General features: G+C 39.3%; 1 protein-coding gene across 1 annotated transcript in view; it reads right to left on the bottom strand.

Annotated features, from left to right (window-relative positions):
- The window catches only part of EPHA6 (EPH receptor A6), a 721,750-nt gene that overhangs the window by 83,507 nt on the left and 617,482 nt on the right, over window positions 1–20,761 (bottom strand). The window contains exon 13 of the mRNA XM_046658947.1: window positions 15,055–15,264. Within this exon, the coding sequence (XP_046514903.1) occupies window positions 15,055–15,264 (210 nt within the window). The remainder of the gene's footprint in view (window positions 1–15,054; window positions 15,265–20,761) is intronic.

The following is a 20,761-nucleotide window of genomic DNA, read 5'->3' as shown; positions in this document are numbered from 1 at the left end:
AAATGTAGTCTACAATCTGTGATTATCTAACCTAAGGTATAATCTGTGGTAATGCAGGAAAATAATTTAGAATTACTTTATTCAAAATTAATTTATGTATTACTATCCTCATCTCCACAGTAAATTTTGGAAAACATATCCATAAAATAAGTGCCATTTATTTTTCAAATAGTGCCTACAATTGCTATTATTATTTCTAGCAATTTTCCTGATACAACAGAAAATCCACTGGGATAGTTTATATTTTAATATTCTTTCCAGGTTTAACCCTTGACTCTCCCTCTCTTCATTAATGAGGGTTTAAGCAGGTTGTTATCCTCCACACTTTTCCCCTTGTCTGCCAGTCTGTAGGCTCTCTCCGTGCCCTGTGCCCTCTGAGACACCTTCACAGTCTGTTAAATGTTCTCAGAACTATGGGTTTCATTCATATGCGAGAAAGCTTAGCATTGGCATTTAAAAATGTCAATGAGGGGCGCTTCCTGGAGGAGGAGGCCCAGTGGTTAAATTTGCATGCTCTGCTTCCTGGCCCAAGGTTTCCCTGGTTCAGATCCTGGGTGAGCATCTAGCACCACTCATCAAGCCATGCTGAGGTGGCGTGCCACACAGCAGAGCCAGAAGGACCTACAACTAGAATACACAACTATGTCCTGGGGGCTTCTCAGATCCTTCCTTCCTTCTTATGGGCGAATAGTTCAGAGTTATTAAGCTTTAATAAACAACACATAAGTAAAATCCCTGTAGACCAGGGCTCATTAAAATGTATTTCTTCTGTCTCAGACAATATTAAACTAAGAAAAACAAGGTTGCTCTTCCCTGATTTCCAGAAACCTTTTCAAATGTCCTGTGTCCCAGTCATTCACCACAAGAGGGCGTATCTGCACACACGCATCACGACCCTTGGGTGGCATCATTTGATGGGGATTTCGTGAAGCGTTTGTTTTTCTTTATCTTGCTTTCACGTCTTTTTTTCTTTCTCAGCATGTGCAGTTTTTATAAAGCGATCCTAAGACTACTGCAGTTTCTAGTGTTGAGTGTGGAGAATGAATCTCACTTTAGAACCAGAAGAGAGATTCTAGGTCAACACTAGAAACTGCAATTCCAGTGGTTTCTTCCTATTTCCTATATGGCATTCTGGAGTTCCAGCATACCTAATCATTTCCAAGGACCCTGAAACCCTGTCAACTTTAGAGACAGGAAACATTCACTGGCATAATTGGAACTGCACATAATTGTTTTAAGACTCTGAGATAAAATTCAGCACCTTTGCTATCTGAGGAAAATTGTTTATGTTCTAGCCACAGGTTATAGTTATATCATAGTTTAAAGTATTTTCACAAAATTTTAGAGGTTTTCAGTAAGTGCCCAGAAAGAGGTATACATTTCTACATCAGTCAGTATTGGAGAAAAATGATCATCACAGATATCTTAAACAGAAGAAACTGCAAGTAGTGACAAACAAATAGCAACCAACAGGATATATTGGGGTCTATGAGGAAGCCATTTGGTGTAAACCTAATTCAGCCTGACCTTGTTTTTCCAAAAGAGCCTGATGTGACCACTGAGCATGCATTGTCTATCTGCTTTAAGCATTCGCTGCGTCCCAAAGGCAAGAACAAATGCCATTAAGACAAAGGTGCAACTTCCCTCACATTAGCATTTCCTTAAGGATAAGCATCTCTCCTTAGGCTAGGAATTGATTGCTGTGCTCACCTGTGACCACACAGCTCACTTGTGGCCATGCATCTCTAGACAACAGACCTCCCACCCTGCTGTGCCCACTGAGACAACAGACCTACTGTCTGCTGTGTCCATTAATTGCTGTGCGGACAGAACAGTATCATGACTATTGGAAAAGAGACATTTCAATCTTATGTGAAACATGCCCTTTGAGGGTATATAACCACTCTGTACACCCCACTTGTTTGGTCCCTTTCCTTCCTTGGGGAAGGAAGGCCTCCGGCTAAGCTAGTCCTCAGATCTGGCTCAGAATAAAGTCACCCCAATTTTCATTTATAGATTGGTTATGGATTATTTTCATTGACAGTGGCAAAGTGAAGAATACGGAATCTATCAAAACAAGTTAACACCAGAAAAAAAATAACATAGGGACTAACAATTTCATTCTTTACTATTAAGCATGTTTTACCCTGAAAACTACCTTCTATGAGAAGCCAAAAACAAAATACTTGGGCTACATGGAGTACATATTTGAGAACAATGTCAAAGAAGCTATTAATTTTTATTGTTTGGTGTTCTTATTAGAGTAACCACAACTAACTCCCCATCGTCCACGCACTTCCCTCCCGTCCTCTCCCTCCCACTTCCCACTGTACGGACAAATCTGTCACCTGCTTGTGACTTCTGTCTTATTTATGATGTGTGAGGCTGGAAGAGGGCATAGCTGGATGTGTCTAGACTGTATTGGAGCAGTTAATCCAGATGGGCCCTCAGATAACAGACATTTCACAGTTACCTGCCTGGTTGCTAAAACCCAGATTTGCAGATCAGACCTTGCTCCTCTTCCTCCAGACCTAGTGAGGAAAATTAACCCTCGGGGCTAGAAACTGGGAATCTGCATTTTAAGTAAGTGCCTTAGGATTCTTCTGTGTTCATCTCAAGAGTGGCTATGACCCATGCTGTAGCTTACTGATGATCTTGTTAGTTGTCATAACATTTCTGTACAGAGTGGACAGTTTTATTAATTCTATTCAAGATGTGGAAATTGAGGCACAAGGATTTTAAAGATTTCATGTTTTTCCTTTTTCTCCCCAAAGCCCCCCAGTACATAGTTGTATATTCTTTGTTGTGGGTCATTCTAGTTGTGGCATGTGGGACACCGCCTCAGCGTGGTTTGATGAGCAGTGCCATGTCCGCGCCCAGGATTCGAACCAACGAAACACTGGGCTGCCTGCAGCGGAGCGCGCGAACTTAACCACTCGGCCACGGGGCCAGCCCCGGCACAAGGATTTTAAATTAACGATCCGTGTTTGTCCATTGAATTATGGCCAAACTGAAAGAGAAATCAGAGCTGCAAGTTTATATAACTCACTGTTTTCTCTCTCATTTTATGTCTTGAGTGTTTTCTCCATTATTTAGTGATTCCATACACATGCTGGTCTATTGAAATGCCCTGATTATGAAGTTCTACCAAGGGTGGGTGAAGATGAGGGTATGACAGCTTGCTCTTTGCCTTCCTTAGTTATTACTTTATTTAATGGTATGGCTTGGTTCTACTGAATTTATGCTTTTCTTTTAGCAGCAATTACTTTTAAGGGCAAATGTATTTGCGACTTAACTAGGAACAGCCAGAAAACTTTCCTGAAAAAAAAAAAGAAATCTGAGCCTTTAGAAAAATATATGCTATAAACACTTAAATTAAAAATGTTGCCGTCCCTTGAAGAGATTTTACTTTTATAGCATATATGAAAAGAAACTTTCGAGCCACTAAAAAGAACAAGGTAATGATTCAGTTTCTATAAAAAGAAGAGAATTAAGGATCAGAATGTGTTAGGACCTAAATTATGCAATATATACAGGCAGGAGTAATCTAGAAAACATTATCTACATGTATAATTCATTTAGCAGCTGCCTATTTGTGACACATTTTATACACTGATTAAGAGCATGGTTAAACAACTGAATAATGCACGTGCCTCATATAATAACACCCTGTTCTTACTGTGAATGTAAAGAAGTAAACTTGGGACGCCGAAACCTTGTGTGTTTACCTTAATTTGAACAGGGCATGATCCGAATATACTGATGGGTCGTGCAGGCATTCAGGGCTGTTCCTTGCAGAGAGAGGCCCTAGGGAGAGTTTGGGGAAAAGTCTTTGCTGCCACCTTTTCAGTGGCCCTTTGCTTTCCTGTAACGAACCATGTCCACTCTATGAAAACCTGGTTGGTAAGTACCTAGCATAAACCAACCAAAGGATAGCCACCTGAAAAAACAGAGTAAATGGGGAAAAAGTATTAATTTTTTAACAAGGATGCTGATACATTTTTATAATGTTTGAAATTCAGTTTTATGTCTTTCAAAAGCATACTTCAAGATTCTGTAGTGCTGTTTCTAGCTTTCGCTCTCCTAATGATTGCTGATAGGCTTGGAAAAGTTGATGATTGTGGGGCTTAATGGTGGGCCCTGTGGTGACAATGAGGGATATGTATTGAATTTGAAATTGTGTGGAAGAACCTGAGGTTTCTTGGAATATTGCCCAGAATTCCATTTAAAAAAAATCAGTAATGGTAATGTTCATTTCCTAATCTCCTTACCTTTCTTTAAAAATAAATGTTGCCCAGTAAAATGAACTCCAGTCATCTTTTGGATGAAAGTCGCATTAAAACAATCAAACAAACATGCTGTTTAGTCACTGACTAATACCAGGAAGAAGAAATTCTTGATACACTGGTCAGAAAGGCATCTTGGAACTCTGCCAGGAACTATTGCTCTCTCTGTTTTTATAACATATATTGTTTTCTTTCTCTTATCATAAAAAGAAAATATTCCTTGCAGAATAATTTAAAAAGTTCAACAAGCAAAAGAAAAAGAAGCCTTTAGAGATTTGCTTGCATTTGTAATATATGCCACCAAAGACTAGGAAACAATTTTCCCTATTTCTCAGCCTCCAAAGACTTTCAACTACTGCTGTCCATGGCCTTCTGCAGGGGTGTCAGAGGTGAGAGATGGAGAGAGCTTGCCGTGACGGAAGAGAATTTGCAGTGGGAAGTACTGAAAGAGGAGAGAAGGGACAGACACCTTCCCTTAACACTGTCATTACTGCAACGGTTAATTGACATATTTCCAATGTAACAGCCATGTGACTTATGCATGTCACTTTATTTCTTTGGGCATCAATTTCCTTATCTGTTAAAAAAAAATACACACACACACATCTAGGTGGAGCTATTGACACAAAATATCCCATCTCTCCTCCACTCTTCATTTTTTCTATTACCAGTTGACACCACCTTACTATCATTTCTGTCTAGGCTGGTGCAATGAATCTTTTTGCTATTTCTCTCTTTGACCCTCTACAATTCATTCTCAACATATCAGCCAGAGTGAGCTCTTAAAAACACAAATTGTGTTACATCATCATCTGCTTAAATCTTCCAAAGTTTCCCTTTGTAGTTAGATGAAATGTTTACTCCTTCCCATGACCTAGAGATTCGGCCCTTCTGTCCTCATTTCCCACACTCTCCTCTACCCCTCAATATGCCACCTCCTTAAAGGAGTATTTCCTGGTCATGGCTTCCAAGGTAGCTACTTACTTTCATTTTTTTTTTTATTATATGCACTATTTGTCACTATCTGAGATTGAGATTCTTTTCTTTTTTAAGCTTTTTCTGTTATCTTGATTCCCACCATACTCAAGACTGTAAGCCCATGACAAAACTTGTTTACTGGAGCGTCACCAATGCCCAGAACAGTGTCTGGCACACAGTAGGCACTCAATACATGTGCTGTATACAATCTCAGACTGTGACTAAGCATTTAAAGGCATGATCATTTAATGTTTGTCTTTTCCCCAGATTCTAAGCACTTTTATCTCCATTGTCCAACTTGTTGCCTAATAATAGTAAGAAATACATATTAAATGAATAATTTATGATTATTGGATCTTCAAATTAACTGTATACTTATAGTCTGCTTAGATAACCTAGTCAGTTTGTATGACTGAGGTGATGTTTTACTTAAACTCTTCATTTCGTCATTTTTCTGCTCACATTATCTATTAATATGGAGGTTTTCTATATGTTGATCTGTATCAGAATGTCTTCAGATGGAAGCCCGTAGGTCATGGGATGCCCAATTCTTAGGAGCTCAAGCAAATAAGACATTTAACTGAATTATAAACAAATAACTGGAGTAAGCGGTTTCTGGACTGGCGCAGGAGCTCACAGTTTGACCAGAGAAGCAGCCTCTTTGATCTTCCTACTTGGCCATCCTCAGCAGAGGGTTTGTCCCCTTAGGCCTGTTGCCTCATGACTGAAAGATGGCTGTCCCACTCCAAGCGTTATGTCTTTCCAAAAACTATACTCAAGCCACAAAAAATAGAAAAGGCCAGGATGAGACAGCTCTCCTTCAAGCCTATTTCTGTTAGACTTCAACCAGAAATCTTTCTGGAAGCCACCCATCTCACTTCCTTTTACGTTTAAGTGACCAAATTGTAAAATTTAAGTGTCAAAGGAGAATGGTATAAATATAACTGGCTTATATAAATCATAATGTATTTCCTGGGCCTGAGCTCATTACCAACATCCAAGTTTAAAGACTTTATTAGTAAGGAAGAGATGACAAGAGGGGTTGGGTAAGCAGCTAATAGGGTCTGCCACAAACAGCAGAAATAACTGATAATCTTTTCCCATTTGTTTGCCATTGATGTAAAACTCTTTCCACTGGGAATAAGTAAGCTTTTCCATAGAGCTTTCATGTGATTTATTCTGCATTTATGTTTTTCTTTCCAGTTTTTTTATTGTCAATGGAATAAAGCATTCTTTCAACATCAGAGATAAAACTCACAATTAAGTATTATTAACGACTTTATTTCTTCAGGTGGTATCTTTGAAACTCTAGGTCTAAAGTTAGCAGCTTGGTGTTCACTGTCGTACTTTGTCTTTTTTCTACACAAGCACGATGGGCCAATGAGCATTGTACTTTCTGCTTGCTGAACATCTGCTGATTGATGTTTCCCAGTAAATCAATTTAGCCTGGGTTTGTGCTAAAATCACTGGGAGCAGGGAGAGGAACTCTGAGTTAGACAGTGTTGGCTGTTGCTAACACAAAACCCCAGCACTTGGTATTTCCGGCAGGTCCTGGGTAATTGTCAAGGTGTATGCCGAGTATCTTGACAACTGTGACTGGCATTTGATTATTGCCCACTGATTAGCATTTAGGTTAGAAGGACTGGATGCATTTCAGATGTTTGCAGGTGTTCAAATATTATATATTATGTAATTTTATGATCCATTTGTCTTGGATCTTATCCATGTTGTAGGCATCCTTTTGTGCTCAAAGCACTTGCTGGAATGTTTTCAGAGACTTTAAAGCAGAATTTTCCCCTCTGTGAACATCCTGACCCGTTGTTATAAGTGCTTCAATGTTTGTTACATTTGCTGCTTCTGATTGTAAACTTTTCATCTCTTACAATGCATTAAGAATTGTTTTAGGCTTACTCATTTGGTGGGTTATGATTAAATGATGATATCAGAGAAGAAATAAATGTAATTCTACTGAAAACAATGTCTTATAGTCTCAATCACTTTCTTTCTACCTTTTTCCTATTGTTTAATTATCAACAATTAGTTAAGTAGTCATTAAGTAGTTTATTATTCTAGGTGCTGGAAAACTTTCAAAAATGTAAAAGATAAGTCTCGTGCTCTCCAGGGTTTTATACAAAACTAAAGGGATTCATTACTTTAGAGAAAAAAAAAGGCTTGTAAGTTACACACTAAACCCTGAGCGCTGAACAGAGAGCTTCTTAGTGGTTGCTCCTCGGTAATGCCTTCCCAGGTCCAAGGCCTTAGGGTCCTTTCTTTAAAGTGCATACTGGAAAGACACAGGGCTTACACCCACAAAGGGCTTGTTCTTGTACATGTTTTGCACAAATGACAAACAGAGGTGTTCCCGGAGCACAGATTCTCGATAGAATGTATGATTGAGCTGCTTGGTCCTCTCTATCTTCAAGGTTTCCCATAAAGCCATCCACATATTCAGTCCTTTTCTTCTCTATGTATGATAATCTTCAAATCTTTTTCATTTGTTTTATTACAAAGAGCTCTGTAATGATCACAAAACATTGCTTCCCAAGCTTCAGAGATGATCTTTTCAGGAAATGATTCTTTAGATATTAATTTCCTTTGGTATTGTTGATTCCCACTTCCATCTTACACTCAAGATCTGCCATTGTAATTCTCCCAAGTAGTACATTTCAAGGAAGTTTTGTGCCTTCTGGTACCACCATCAGGCAACTACTATCAAGATTTGGGGTCTCTCAGCCTGTGATCCAAGCTGGTGTACCTGGCATTCACCTCTTGAACGGTCATTGAAAAAACTCTTGCTTTGCATTCAACACACGTCCTCTCTGCCTTTGTATAAAGCCGTGTTGCCCTTTCATCTCCATTGTTGTGGATTTGCTTGCTGGCATTTGGGTTCAAAGTGTGGAGACACTAACTTCTGAGAATATAGCTTTTATACATTAGATCATTATAATTTCCTTTACAAAAAGTTTATATTGACAAAGGTAAATAAAAACTGTCAGATTTTCTTCTCATGAATTAGCCCCTCAAACATTTGCTGGTTCAAGGGCACATTTTCCTTTGAAATTAAGAAACGTAATATTGGCACACTGACTCCTTCCTCTTGAGCTAATTATAACGGTCTATAGATTGGACTGATCTTGACTGACTGCTATCATCGTATCTGTCAAGTGAGAACTGTTTTTTTTGTGAAGAATCATTTTGTTGTTTTCCCCAAACGGTATAGCTCCTTTCTTAGTGATAAATTGTTCATCCAGCTAGGATTTTATTGTTTTTCATTCTCCCAAGGTTTATTTCTTTGCCATCTTTTTATTGAAAAAGAAGTTATTTAAATCTTCACGTTACAGCATTCTGATAACATTGCTATTTTCTCACCGTTTTTCTTTAGACTCCGGTGCTGAATTTACATTTGCCTGGAAGAAACTGTCATTTCCTTTACTGGAATTTTTCAGTGAATTCTGTGCAGGAGCCTGTCCTTAGACTTTATTGATGCTGCGACATGTAGCTTTTGGGGAGCTAGCAGGTTTCATGGTCCTCTTCCTGAGGGTCTGCCTTTGTACCCAAAACTGTCGTATGCCTTCCATATATAGCTTGGCTAAATCTTGAGGAACAATCGAAGTAAAAGTCATTCTGCAGTTTGGCCCTGGTTCACCCAGGGTAGACTTAGTGTAAGATGCATTTTACCAAATATTGTATCTTAGCACAGTGTCACCTCCACCATCAATGCCTTAATGGACAGAGAATCCTGTGGTAGGATTTCAAAGGATACAGTTTTATTTTTCAAAATCCAAGAAATTGGAGACATTTCTCAGTACAAGCCCTTTTAATCAGTGCAGTGGATATTATATGATTTTAAGCAAAAGCATTTTTTAAAAAAACTCTAACTGCATAACTTTTTATAGTAAGTCTTTTATTTAAAAGAGACACAAATGAGTGAAAATTCTGAGTATGTTTTAGTAGCAGGTTAAGCTTGGTTTCCAGGCAAATCTCAATTACGCATGTTAAATGAAAGTACTTAAAGGCAGAGAATAGTGAATGATCTAAAATAATTTTATCTCACTTTTATTAAAAATATTTACTCTTGGGCTGGCCCAGTGGTATAGTGGTTAAGTGCGCACGTTCCGCTTTGGCGGCCCGGGGTTTGCCAGTTCAGATCCCGAGTACCGACATGGCACCTCTTGGCAAGCCATGCTGTTGTAGGCATCCCACATATAAAAAGTAGAGGAAGATGGGCACGGATGTTAGCTCAGGGCCAGTCTTCCTCTGCAAAAAGAGGAGAATTGGCGGCAGATGTTAGCTCAGGGCTAACCTTCCTCAAAGAAAAAAAATTTACTCAAAGTAGGGCATGTGTCAAGATTTAAAAATTCACATAAAAAGTCACGCCAACTTATGAACATTTGAATTAGGTAAAGGAAGAAGGCTGCTCAGATCTCCTCCAACTTCAGAATACACATGTGAATATATCCCTTCCTGCTGCTCCATAATTTGCCATAATTATCTCCTTGTTGGGTATGGACCATGCCTTCTTAGACTGATAGGAGATTTGATTTTTCTCCTATCTTATGTAAAATAGGGGACGTTAAGAGTTGGAGCTTGGAAAAGGTCTTATGAATGCAAAGTAAATAGAATTAAGATGTTAACAGAACTGTGATTATGCAGATCATGTATGTGTTGTCAATAATGAGGCTCTGTATTCAACGGAAAGAAATGACTTATATGCAATTGCTGCTGTCAAAGAAAAAAAGCAAAATTTGCCTTGGATAACATGGTTATCCATGGTTGAAAGTTAGAATCAAGGAACCTTAGAATTTTTAGCAGATACTGTGATAAAATGATTCTCCCATTTTGTTTTGATCCTTAAAATATAAGAAAAGGAGTTACTCATAATTTTAAAAAATCTGAACAGTAACTGCCGTTATATTTTAAATAAAACTTATCTCTCAAAACAGATAAGTGTTAGCCATAATATATCTTTTAATGCTCTTTTTTAGGTAAATAGGACCTCATTTCCATAACTGAGAGCAAAGAGGCTTAACATTTTCAGTTTAAGCCTGGTTGCTTAGCAATATTCAAATGCGAGAGAGTCCCTCCTGTGGAACTGGATCTACAACTGTTGTCCATGTGAAAGTGTGTCAGAAAAGGAAGAGATTTCTTAGCGCCAAAATTATAACCAGAGAGGGGACCATGTAACCAAATGAGAACAATCCAAGCTCAGTAAACTTCATGCAGATCGAGTCCACCACATGCCACTAATTGCACATGTGTCCTTCCATGTGGTTCCTGAGCATTCACCCATCTCCCGCACGAGGCGCTGGGTAAGCTCTTCATCGAACTGCACCTACAGGCAGGGCCTCAGTCCTCGTCTAGGGCCTGTTTTGGTGCATTTTTCTCCTTCTATCTTTAGCTTACAAGGCACATTTCTTGGTTTTCATGCCATTAGCAGTTCTTAGGTTCCTTTGCAAAGGCTTGATGTATTTCAGGACAGGGCTTTCCAGGAAAACCTGCTACCATTGTTGCTGCCTCTCGCGCTGCACGGCCCACTCTTGGCGTCTGCACTTCTATTGCTTTTAGTATGTTTTACCGTGTTTGGGTACTCTTGGTCCTCTCTGTGTAGTCATTTACCTGTTCTCAAGAATCCTTTGATTTTGGTTATTGGCCCTCCAGGGAATAGGGCCTTAAACATGGTAGCTCCACAATAAAACTGTGTTGAGTACATGTTCAATGACTGGGCCTGGACCTGAACAGGGCATGCAAGCTTTCTGAATTTGCAGGAAGAAATACTGAATTTCTACTGTTTAGGTATAAATCTCACCCTTTTATTTGCTTTAGTGTATTTTATAATGTAGATAATACATTCTTATATATTACACACTTATGTCTTCTAAATAGGGTGCTAAAGGACTCACTAATTGTTGGCAGCATAATCTCTCTTGTCACATCTCTTTCTGGTCTGGCCACTCTGGCTCCGGTGGCTGTCCTGCTGGTCTGCCACACGCTGACCAGTCCAGTACCACAGCCAGTGCTGGAGTCAGACTGTTGCTCTATCTTTCCAGCCTGTCTTTTTACCAGTTCTTACTGCTCTTTGCTGTGATCTGTGGCTCTCTAAAGTGGCAAAGTCATTTTAATGGAAAATGCCTATTTAATCTGCCCCTATTTTGATTAGGAAGGGATAGTTTCCATGTACCATACTGTTCTAAGGATTATTTTCTTGAAGATTACAAAAAAAAGATCTTTATCCATGATGTCTTCCTGTTTTTAAAACTTTCCCCATCTTCTCTTTCCTCCAAACTCTTCCTGATGCAGATTATAAAAACATTTACAAGTAATGAGGAAATAGCAATTATACTTACACAAAAGGAAAAAAATCAAAATCATTTAAGGTAAAAGATATGTTCCAAGAAAGTTATATACAGATAAAACTTTAAAAAATCAAATCATACTTTTAAAAAACATATCAAGGGAGTTTGCTCTTTAAAGTTATTTTCATGAAACAGAGAATCCTTTCACATAAATGACAATTTGTCTTCTGCACTTTATTCTAAGGCTTTGCTCGAGTTGAGGTACGTCTTCATTAGGCAGTGAAGTTTTCTAACCATCTCGTCCCTTTTAACAGGAAATACAAAAAGTATTTGCGGTCTAAGTACATTTACGTAAAGTCCTAAAAATTTTACACAAAATTTGTGTAACAAATTGGCATAAAAAACAATGCCAAAGAATGTGGTATAATCTTGATGATTTGGGACAGAGTCCCTGTGACCTTTTCTTAAAACTTTGCTTTGCAATCACTGCCCTCAGCCAGGCCATCTCTAACAGGGCTTCTCTGTCGAGATTAACAGCATCTCCATTCAACTAGTTGTTCGATCTAGAAATATTGATGTCATCTTTGAGTTTTTCTTCTTCCTTATAATTCATACCTAATTAGTTACTGAGTCTTGCAAATTGTACATTCATAATAATTTTCTTTTCTTTTTTTTTAAAGATTGGCACCTGAGCTAACATCTGTTGCCAATCTTTTTTTGTCTTCTTCTTCTCCCCAAAGCCCCCTAGTACATAGTTGTATATTCTAATTGTAGGTCCTTCTGGTTGTGCTGTGTGGGACACCGCCTCAGCATGGCCTGATAAGCGGTGCCATGTCCGCGCCAAGGATCCGAACCAGCGAAACCGTGGGCCCTGGAAGCGGAGCGCAAGAACTTAACCGCTCAGCCACGGGGCCGGCCCCTCACAATAATTTTCAGTTCTCTCCCCTCTTATTCCAGCCACCACTGCCCTAATTAAAGTATGGCCTTTCTGGTCTACAGCAATAAAGCCCCACCTAGTCTCCCTGTGGCCAGTCCTTCTGTTGTTCAATCCTCCTTCCTTCACACTGTTGTCAACAACATCTTCTAAGACAGGCATGTATTTTGTTACATGCATGTAGCTGTTATTTAAATCAATTACTGTCTGTCTCTTAATTTCTATAGAAAAACTTTAGAATTTCTTGAAGTGCCATCTGACTGCCTTCACAATGATTCCCAAGACACCTGCCCCATCCCCTGGCCCTGGCCCCATTCTCAACGCCCACATTTCCATCAACATGCCCATTCACTTCCTCAAACTTCCATCACTTTTCTTCTTTCTGGTTCCTCTATCTGAACCTTTTTCCCAACTGTCTGCCTAATGAGATCTTTTACTATTGGTTCAAATTTTACCTTTCTGTGAAGCCTTCTCTAGACCTCCTTGTTTTGGGGCTTCCATATTTCTTTTTCAGACCTTTATGACCACACTGAATAGCAAGGAAGGGTGAGTCGGTCTGCTCTGTCGGGGGGGTGGGCTCTTCGAAGGCAAGAGCTCTGCTATTTTAAGCACTGAATGTCCTTGCTCATTGTAAGTCAAGCACTCAGCGTGTGATATTTTGTGATCCAGGATTCTCTGAGCAGTTAGGTATTTCTGAGATTTTAAAAAAATATTTGATTACACTATTTGCCATTTAATTGATACCTCAAATTTAGGGACTTATTTTTAATTTCTTAATTGAGACATAATCTATAGCTTTTAAGAGGCACACTTTGGAGTGTTAACACCTAACTTGACGTTTAATTCTGTAGTCAGATTTAAGTTTCAAACAGCACTGTTGTTGGCCTCTCCGTCTTTATAATCATGTGAGACAGAAGAACACTCCTGGAATCCCGATGTCAAATCTGACCCAACAAAACCTATATTTGCTTCAAAATTTGGGTTACCCTGTCAGTTTTACTAGTATCTTAAATTTAGTTGTGAGCTTCCCCTGTAGAAAAGCAGTCCAAACACTATTTATTAAGGGATCTCAAGCGTGTCTCTACAGGCACACAGTCAGACTCTAGTGGTATTTCCTATCTTATTTTATTATTTTAGTAGATCATATTTGCTGCAATTTTTATTATTTTTATAATATTTTTATAATAATTTTAAACACTATTTTCCAAGGTTGGGAATAATATATATAAGAGATGAATCTTATGCATTGTTTTATAACTTGAAAAGTTGCTTAAAGTTATGCATTTGTAAAAACAGAAGAAAATAAAGGCCTTGAAAAAAATGAAAATAATTATGACATTTTCCAATTAGAAAATGGAGTTGTAAATACTGCTTTTCTTAAAATGAACAATTTATTTTTGGACTTGATAGACTTTTATTTTTAAGAAGTTTTTGGTCAAATTAAAAGATCAATAGATACTGCTACCTTACATATCAGGCTTTGAGGGATTATTTTCCTTAGAACTGTACCTCTTTGTTGCAGAAATTAGTGAAAATATCATTGGTACATTAATACAGTGCATTTCTACAAAGCAAACATGGTAAGAGCATACCACGTTTCAACATGATATTAAACTGCAAGCATTCTGGAGTAAGTGAACACACTGAAGTTTCAAAAAAATCTCACAGAAAATGAAATAAAATGGAACTAAATGGCAGATTTGCCTCTTTTAAAATAATGTATAAAGTTAGAAAAAGAGAAGAGAAGAAAAACATCTTGAATAGTTTTACTGACATTTTTCATTGAAGTTGACTGTCAAATGAGTCAATGGTAAGGGTTTTGTTAAAAAAAATAACAGAATATAGTATAATTTTACAAAACTTTAAGATAGCTGAAGAGAGACTTTGAGGCTGAGCTCCTTGAAACAAGAACCAAATAGATCAGTGGACTGAACTGGTTTTGGGGCATTCAGAAACGCTGAAACTATTCATGAGTTAAGTTGAGATCATATAATTTGCACATGATGGTTTGGTCCTCAAGTCTTAGCCTTTTATTCCTGCTCACATTTTTCCCAAGTATCATTTAGAAAAAGGTTTATAGAGTACTTATATATCTGCAGAGAAACCTATATTGTTCATTTTTAAGTGTGATCAGATCATTCCATAACATTTGCTGTGAGAAAAACAACGTCATTTCATAACCCCTGGCTCTTCACCATCACTGACTCATAAAGTGGCTGCACCATTGGCCTGTACAGAACTCCACTCAAAGGAGATAGTTCCTGAAGCATCAAAAATGCCTCAGGCAGAGGCCGATTCATGGGGAAGGTAGTCATGACGTGGACTGTGAGCATGATGTGAAGATAGAGCCACAGTACAGCGGAAGGAAGACAGCAGTCCAGTTTAAGAATGTCTCTTTTTTTTTTTTCACTAGGCGCTCAAATAAAGCGAATGCTTCTCAATTAAATAATGATGTAAAATTGGGAAAATGAGAATTGAGAGCAGAAAATTAGGAAAACAAAAACAGAATTACTCTAATAACATTAAAAACAATAAGTACATGGGAAAGAGTATGCAAACTTACAGTTGTTGTATAAGCGGCTTCTGGATCGTCTTCCAGCACCCGGGAGAGACCAAAATCAGAGACTTTGCATACTAAGTTGCTGTTGACCAATATATTCCTAGCTGCCAGGTCGCGATGAACGTAACCCATATCAGAAAGGTACTTCATTCCTGACGCGATGCCTCGGAGCATACCGACCAACTGGATGACTGTGAAGTGGCCATCGTGTTTCTGAAAGAGAATCACAGTTGCTTACATTGATTTACTTTAATGCACCGTGCATGTGTGCATGTGTGTGCGTGCATGCACACAGGTATAGTATTAAACAAAACTCTTGAATTTATTTTGTGGAGTCCAATGAATGCAAGTGTCAAGTTTGCTGGCCATTGACTAGGTTCATAATGGAACGCAAGAAATATGGCTGGAAGTCATGAAGGAGAACAAACAAAGGATAGAAGGGAACCAACCAAATCAACTTCTAGAAAAAACGACTTCAAAACTTTAAGTAAGGGGGAACTTAAGTCAAATAAGGTAATAGCAATGACGACCAAGAAAACAGAATTCCCTTTCCAAAGCTGTGAGCCCTGGACCCGCCGTGCAGGTGGGCAGAAGGGCAGGGAACCCAGGACCTGAGGAAAGGTGTGGTCACTGGAGATGCGGGGGAAATGATGGCTCAGGAGAAAGGAAAACTCATTGCATAAAAGAGAAGCAAGTTTAGGAAAGTTACAGGGGAAAGAAAACTCACATGAAACAGAAAGTAACTAGATTTTCCCATTCCTTCATTGTACAGAGCAAACAGAAAGGCAGTTGTTGGAAATGACTGGAAACAGGACTATTTTAGCTCCCGGCTGGGAAGATTAAGTGAAGCTATGGGAATAAGAAGCCAGGCAGAGCACTGGTAAGTATTCATCAGCCCCTGGACTACTTAGTCCTCTCACCTGGATTGAAAAGTGTTTTTTTTTTAAGGTATCCTTTTCTTTTGGTGAAGAAGATTGGCCCTGAGCTAACATCTGTTGCCAATCCTCCTCTTTTTTTTACTCCCCAAAGCCCTAGTACATAGTTGTATATCCTAGTTGCAGTACAAGTTCTTCTATTCTTCTACGTGGGATGCCACCACAGCATGGCTTGATGAGTGGTGTGTAGGTCCGTGCCCGGGATCCAAACAAGCGAATCCTGGGCCACTGAAGTGGAGTGTGTGAACTTAACCACTACACAACCAGGCCGGCCCCTGTTTTTTTTAAAAAGGAAAAAATATCCAATTGTCCTCCATGCAAGATATGTGCACCAATAAGACTGGATAAAAATAGTACCCCAGAAATTAGAGAAAATGAAAATAAAAATATTTTCAGTTTGGAAAATAACAATATTGTTGTACTTCGTTATCTGGAAATTGCTGTCTTTAATGGAGTTACGGAGAAAAGGGGAAGGTTCTCAAGTTGGTTGTACACATCAAGTAACATTTACGATTGACATTAAAAATGAATATGTAGGACGAGACTACGGGCTGCATTATCTTATACAGTGCGGCAGAGGCATAAATAAGAGCATCTTAAAAATTTGCCAAGTTAAAGCAGTTTTCAGGGATATCTGATTTAGAACTAGAGAGGAGTTTAACACAGGGATGACCTGCCCATATCACGGTGACGCAGTCTCCCATTTGATGATGATCCATTGGTCAGTTAAATGAACAAGCTTATGCTACAAATGGAATAAACTTTGTCTTAGTCTATCAGCTTATCTCCATGATTGCTCTCTGATAATATCTCTCAACTCAGGTGCAGAGTAAGGAAAAGAATGCACTCTTAAAATGAAACATCCCACAGCAGGAGCGTCCATTTAGGCAGGTTCTTCTGTATAATTAATGTATAAAAGCTAACCCAGCAAAGAAAATCTTCGGTGTTATTAGCTCTGTATGTTTCCAATCCATCTTCTTAGACAGTGCACTATTACGTGAAAGCTGCCTCTTCCATCACGTGCGCTGCCAACCTCTCCTCTATCGGGAACCTGGAAACCTTTGAGTAGAACGGAAAGCACAGACTCTTTTGTCCTAGAAAACATTACACTAAATTTAAAGAGGTAGTTCTTTTACCCATTAGAAAATGAAGTTGCCTCGCATCACAGTTCTTGTCAATGCACAATTTCTGAATAGTAGGAAATGTTAATGGACCATCTGGAAACTAAGGAGTGCCTCAGTTTCCTTATCTGTACAATGAGGATAGAAAAATCTGACTCAGAGTTGTAGTGAGAGTCACACACCAAACAAACAGCACAGCCCCTGACTTATTATAATAACTCAGTTAAGAGACGCTTAGTGACGGGACATGTTCTGAGAAATGGGTTGTTAGGCGATTTTGTTGTCATGTAAACATCATAGAATGTACCCACACAAACCTAGATGGCATAGCCTGCTGTACACTGAGGCTACGTGGTACCAAATCTAATGAGACCACCGTCATACACATGGTCCGTCGTTGACCGAAATGTTGTTATGCGGTACATGACTATAGTTATTATTTAATAAAACCTTGTTATTATAATTATATACAGTTTTTATAATTTTATTATGAATCAGAAAATTCTCTCACTTTCCTGAAAAATCAATTGGCAACATAAACTCCTACATCATAAAGAGAAACAGTTACTTAACACCAAGTTGAAATTTAATTTCCTATCTATTCTGAGGGTGGCACGACGCACCAAGTTATTTCTTTTTTAAAAAGAGAACTTTTTCTTCTTTAGAGTAGTTTTAGGTTCACAGCAAAATTAAGAGGAAGGTACAGGGATTTCCCATATAGCCTCTGCTCCTACCATGCATGGCCTCTCCCCTACTGCCCCCCAGAGTAGTACATTTGTTACCATCAATGAACCTACATGGACACATCATAATCACCCAAAGTCCACAGTTTACAGTAGGTTCACTGTTGGTGTTGTACATGCTGTGGGTTTAGACAAATGTATAAGGACACGTACCCACCATTATAGTGTCATACAGAGGATTTTCACTGCCCTAAATATTCTCTGTGTTCCACCTATTCATCCCCCTCCCCAACCACTGATCTTTTTCCTGTCTCCATAGTTTTGTCTTTTGTAGAATGTTGTATAGTTGGAATCATACAGTATGTAGCCTTCAGATTGGCTTCTTTAACTTAATAATATGCATTTAAGCTTCTTCCATGATTTTTCGTGGCTTTATAGCTCATTTCTTTCTAGTGCTGAATCATATTCCATTGTCTGGCTGTACCACAGTTTATTTATCTATTCACCTCAAGGACATCTTGGTTGCGTCCATGTCTTGCAATTATAAATACAGCTGCTATAAACATCTGTGCTTACAGCGTGTTTATAGGAGTTTACAGCTGTCGGCTTTTATGTGGACCTAAGTTTTCACCTCCTTTGGGTAAATAGCAAGGAAGGTGACAGCTGAATTTTATGGTAAAATTATCTTAAGCTTTGTGAGAAACTGCCAAACTATCTTTCAAAGTTGCTGTACCATTCTGCATTCTCACCAGCAATGAATGAGAGTTCCTGTTGCTCCACATCCTCGTCAGCGTTTGGTGTTGTCAATGTTACTACTTTCAGCCATTTTAATAGGTGCACAATGGTATCTCATTGTCTTAATTTATATTTCCCTGATGACATATGATGTGGAGCCTCTTTTCCTGTGCTTATTTTCCATCTTCTTTTGTGAAGTGTCTGTTAAGGTCTTTTTTTCTTTAGGAAGATTATCCCTGAGCTAACATCCACTGCCAATCCTCCTCTTTTTTTGCTGAGGAAGACTGGCCCTGAGCTAACATTTGTACCCATTTTCCTCTACTTTATATGTAGGATGCCTGCCACAGCATGGCTTGATAAGCAGTGCATAGATCTGCACCCAGGATCTGAATCGGCCAACCCCAGGCTGCCGAAGTGGAATGTGTGAACTCAACCACTGCACCTCAGGGCTGGCCCCTCTTTGGCCCATTTTTTAATTAATTTATTTTATTTTATTTTTTATTTTTTGAGGAAGATCAGCCCTGAGCTAACTACTGCCAATCCTCCTCTTTTTGCTGAGGAAGACTTGCCCTGAGCTAATATCCATGCCCATCTTCCTCTACTTTATACATGGGATGCCTACCACAGCATGGCTTTTTGCCAATCAGTGCCATGTCCCCACCCGGGATCTGAACCGGTGAACCCTGGGCCGCCAAGAAGCAGAACGTGCAAACTTAACCACTGCACCACCGGGCCGGCCCCATGGCCCATTTTTTAAGTGGGTTGTTTTCTTATTGTTGAATTCTAAGAGTTCTTTGTATATTTTGGATAAGAGTGTTTTACCAGATGTGTCTTTTGCAAATATTTTCTCCTACTCTGTGGTTTGTCTTCTCATTCTCTTGACACTGTCTTTTGTAGAGCAGAAGTTTTTAGGTTTAATAAGTCCAGCTTATCAATTATTTCTCTCATGGATTGTGCCTTTGGTATTGTATCTAAAAAGTCATTGCTGTACAGTATTTGGTCTTTTGTGACTGTCTTCTTTCACTTAGTATAATGGTTTCAAGGTTCATTTGTGTTGTAGCACGTGTCAGTATTTTATTATTTTTACTGATGACTAATATTCTACTCATTTTGTTTATCCATCCTTCAGTTGACAGACATTACAGTTACTTCCACTTTTTGGCTATCATGCGTGATATTTTTTTTTGGTTATATATTTGCCTTTTATTTGGAGAGAACATTTAAGTTCTACTCTCTTAACAAATTTCAACTATACAATACAGTGTTATCAACCATAGTCACCATGTTATACATTAGATATACAGAACTTATTCATCTTATAACTGAAAGTTTGTACCTTTTTACCAGCCTCTCCCTATCTCTCCCCTCCCCTGCAACTACTTTTCTACTCTGTTTCTATGACTTTGACTTTTCTTTTAGACTCCACATGTAACTGATACCGTGCAGTGTTTTTCCTCTGATTTATTTCACTTAGCATAATGCCCTCCAGGTTTATCCATGTTGTGGCAAATGGCAGGGATTCCTTCTTTTTTAAGGCTGAATAATATTCCATTATATATATGCTGCATTTTCTTAATCCATTCATCCACTGACAGACACTTAGGTTGTCCACTGTTGTAAACATGGGAGTAAAGATATCTCTTCTAGATAATGATTTAGGAGAAGAGCCAAGATGGCGCCGTGAGTAGTCCTCTTTGTCTCTCGCCCTTCGAGTCTACAATTATTTGGACACTTATCGCTTGACAAAGGATATCCAGACAGCATCTCAGGACGTCTGAGACACCCACGCGACTATACATCGGAAGGCGGATGGACTTTCCTCCGGGAGGATGTGGAAATAGGTGAAAACTCTCCGACCCCGACGGGCAGCCTAGTACCCGCAAGCGGCTTTCTTCCAACGGACGCCCCCAGAGGATCCACACACATCTAGGGCAGGAGCGAGAACACAACCGAGGAGCGACGGTGGAAACAGGTGACCAGAACCTTACCTAAACCCCCTGCAATTACTCCTAAACGCAGAGGGAAACTTTGGAGTTGCACACCTGAGCCCGCGGGGAGAGTCTCTCCCCGCCATTGGCGGGGAGACCCAGCCTGGTGCTCGGGGCGCCCGGAGGGTCCCAGAGAGAGACACGAAGGGCACGGAGATCTCCCAGCTGCCGTTGCCCGTCCCGTGGGACTAGGGATTGCCGGAGATCTCGGAGAGGACCGGGGCGGGGGGAACTTTCAAAGGCTGGTT

The sequence above is a fragment of the Equus quagga genome, chromosome 4 (assembly GCF_021613505.1).
Source record: "Equus quagga isolate Etosha38 chromosome 4, UCLA_HA_Equagga_1.0, whole genome shotgun sequence".
Taxonomy (NCBI): Eukaryota; Metazoa; Chordata; class Mammalia; order Perissodactyla; family Equidae; genus Equus; species Equus quagga.
The sequence above is the reverse complement of the archived record's forward strand: the minus strand, read 5'-3'. Positions and strand labels throughout refer to the sequence as shown.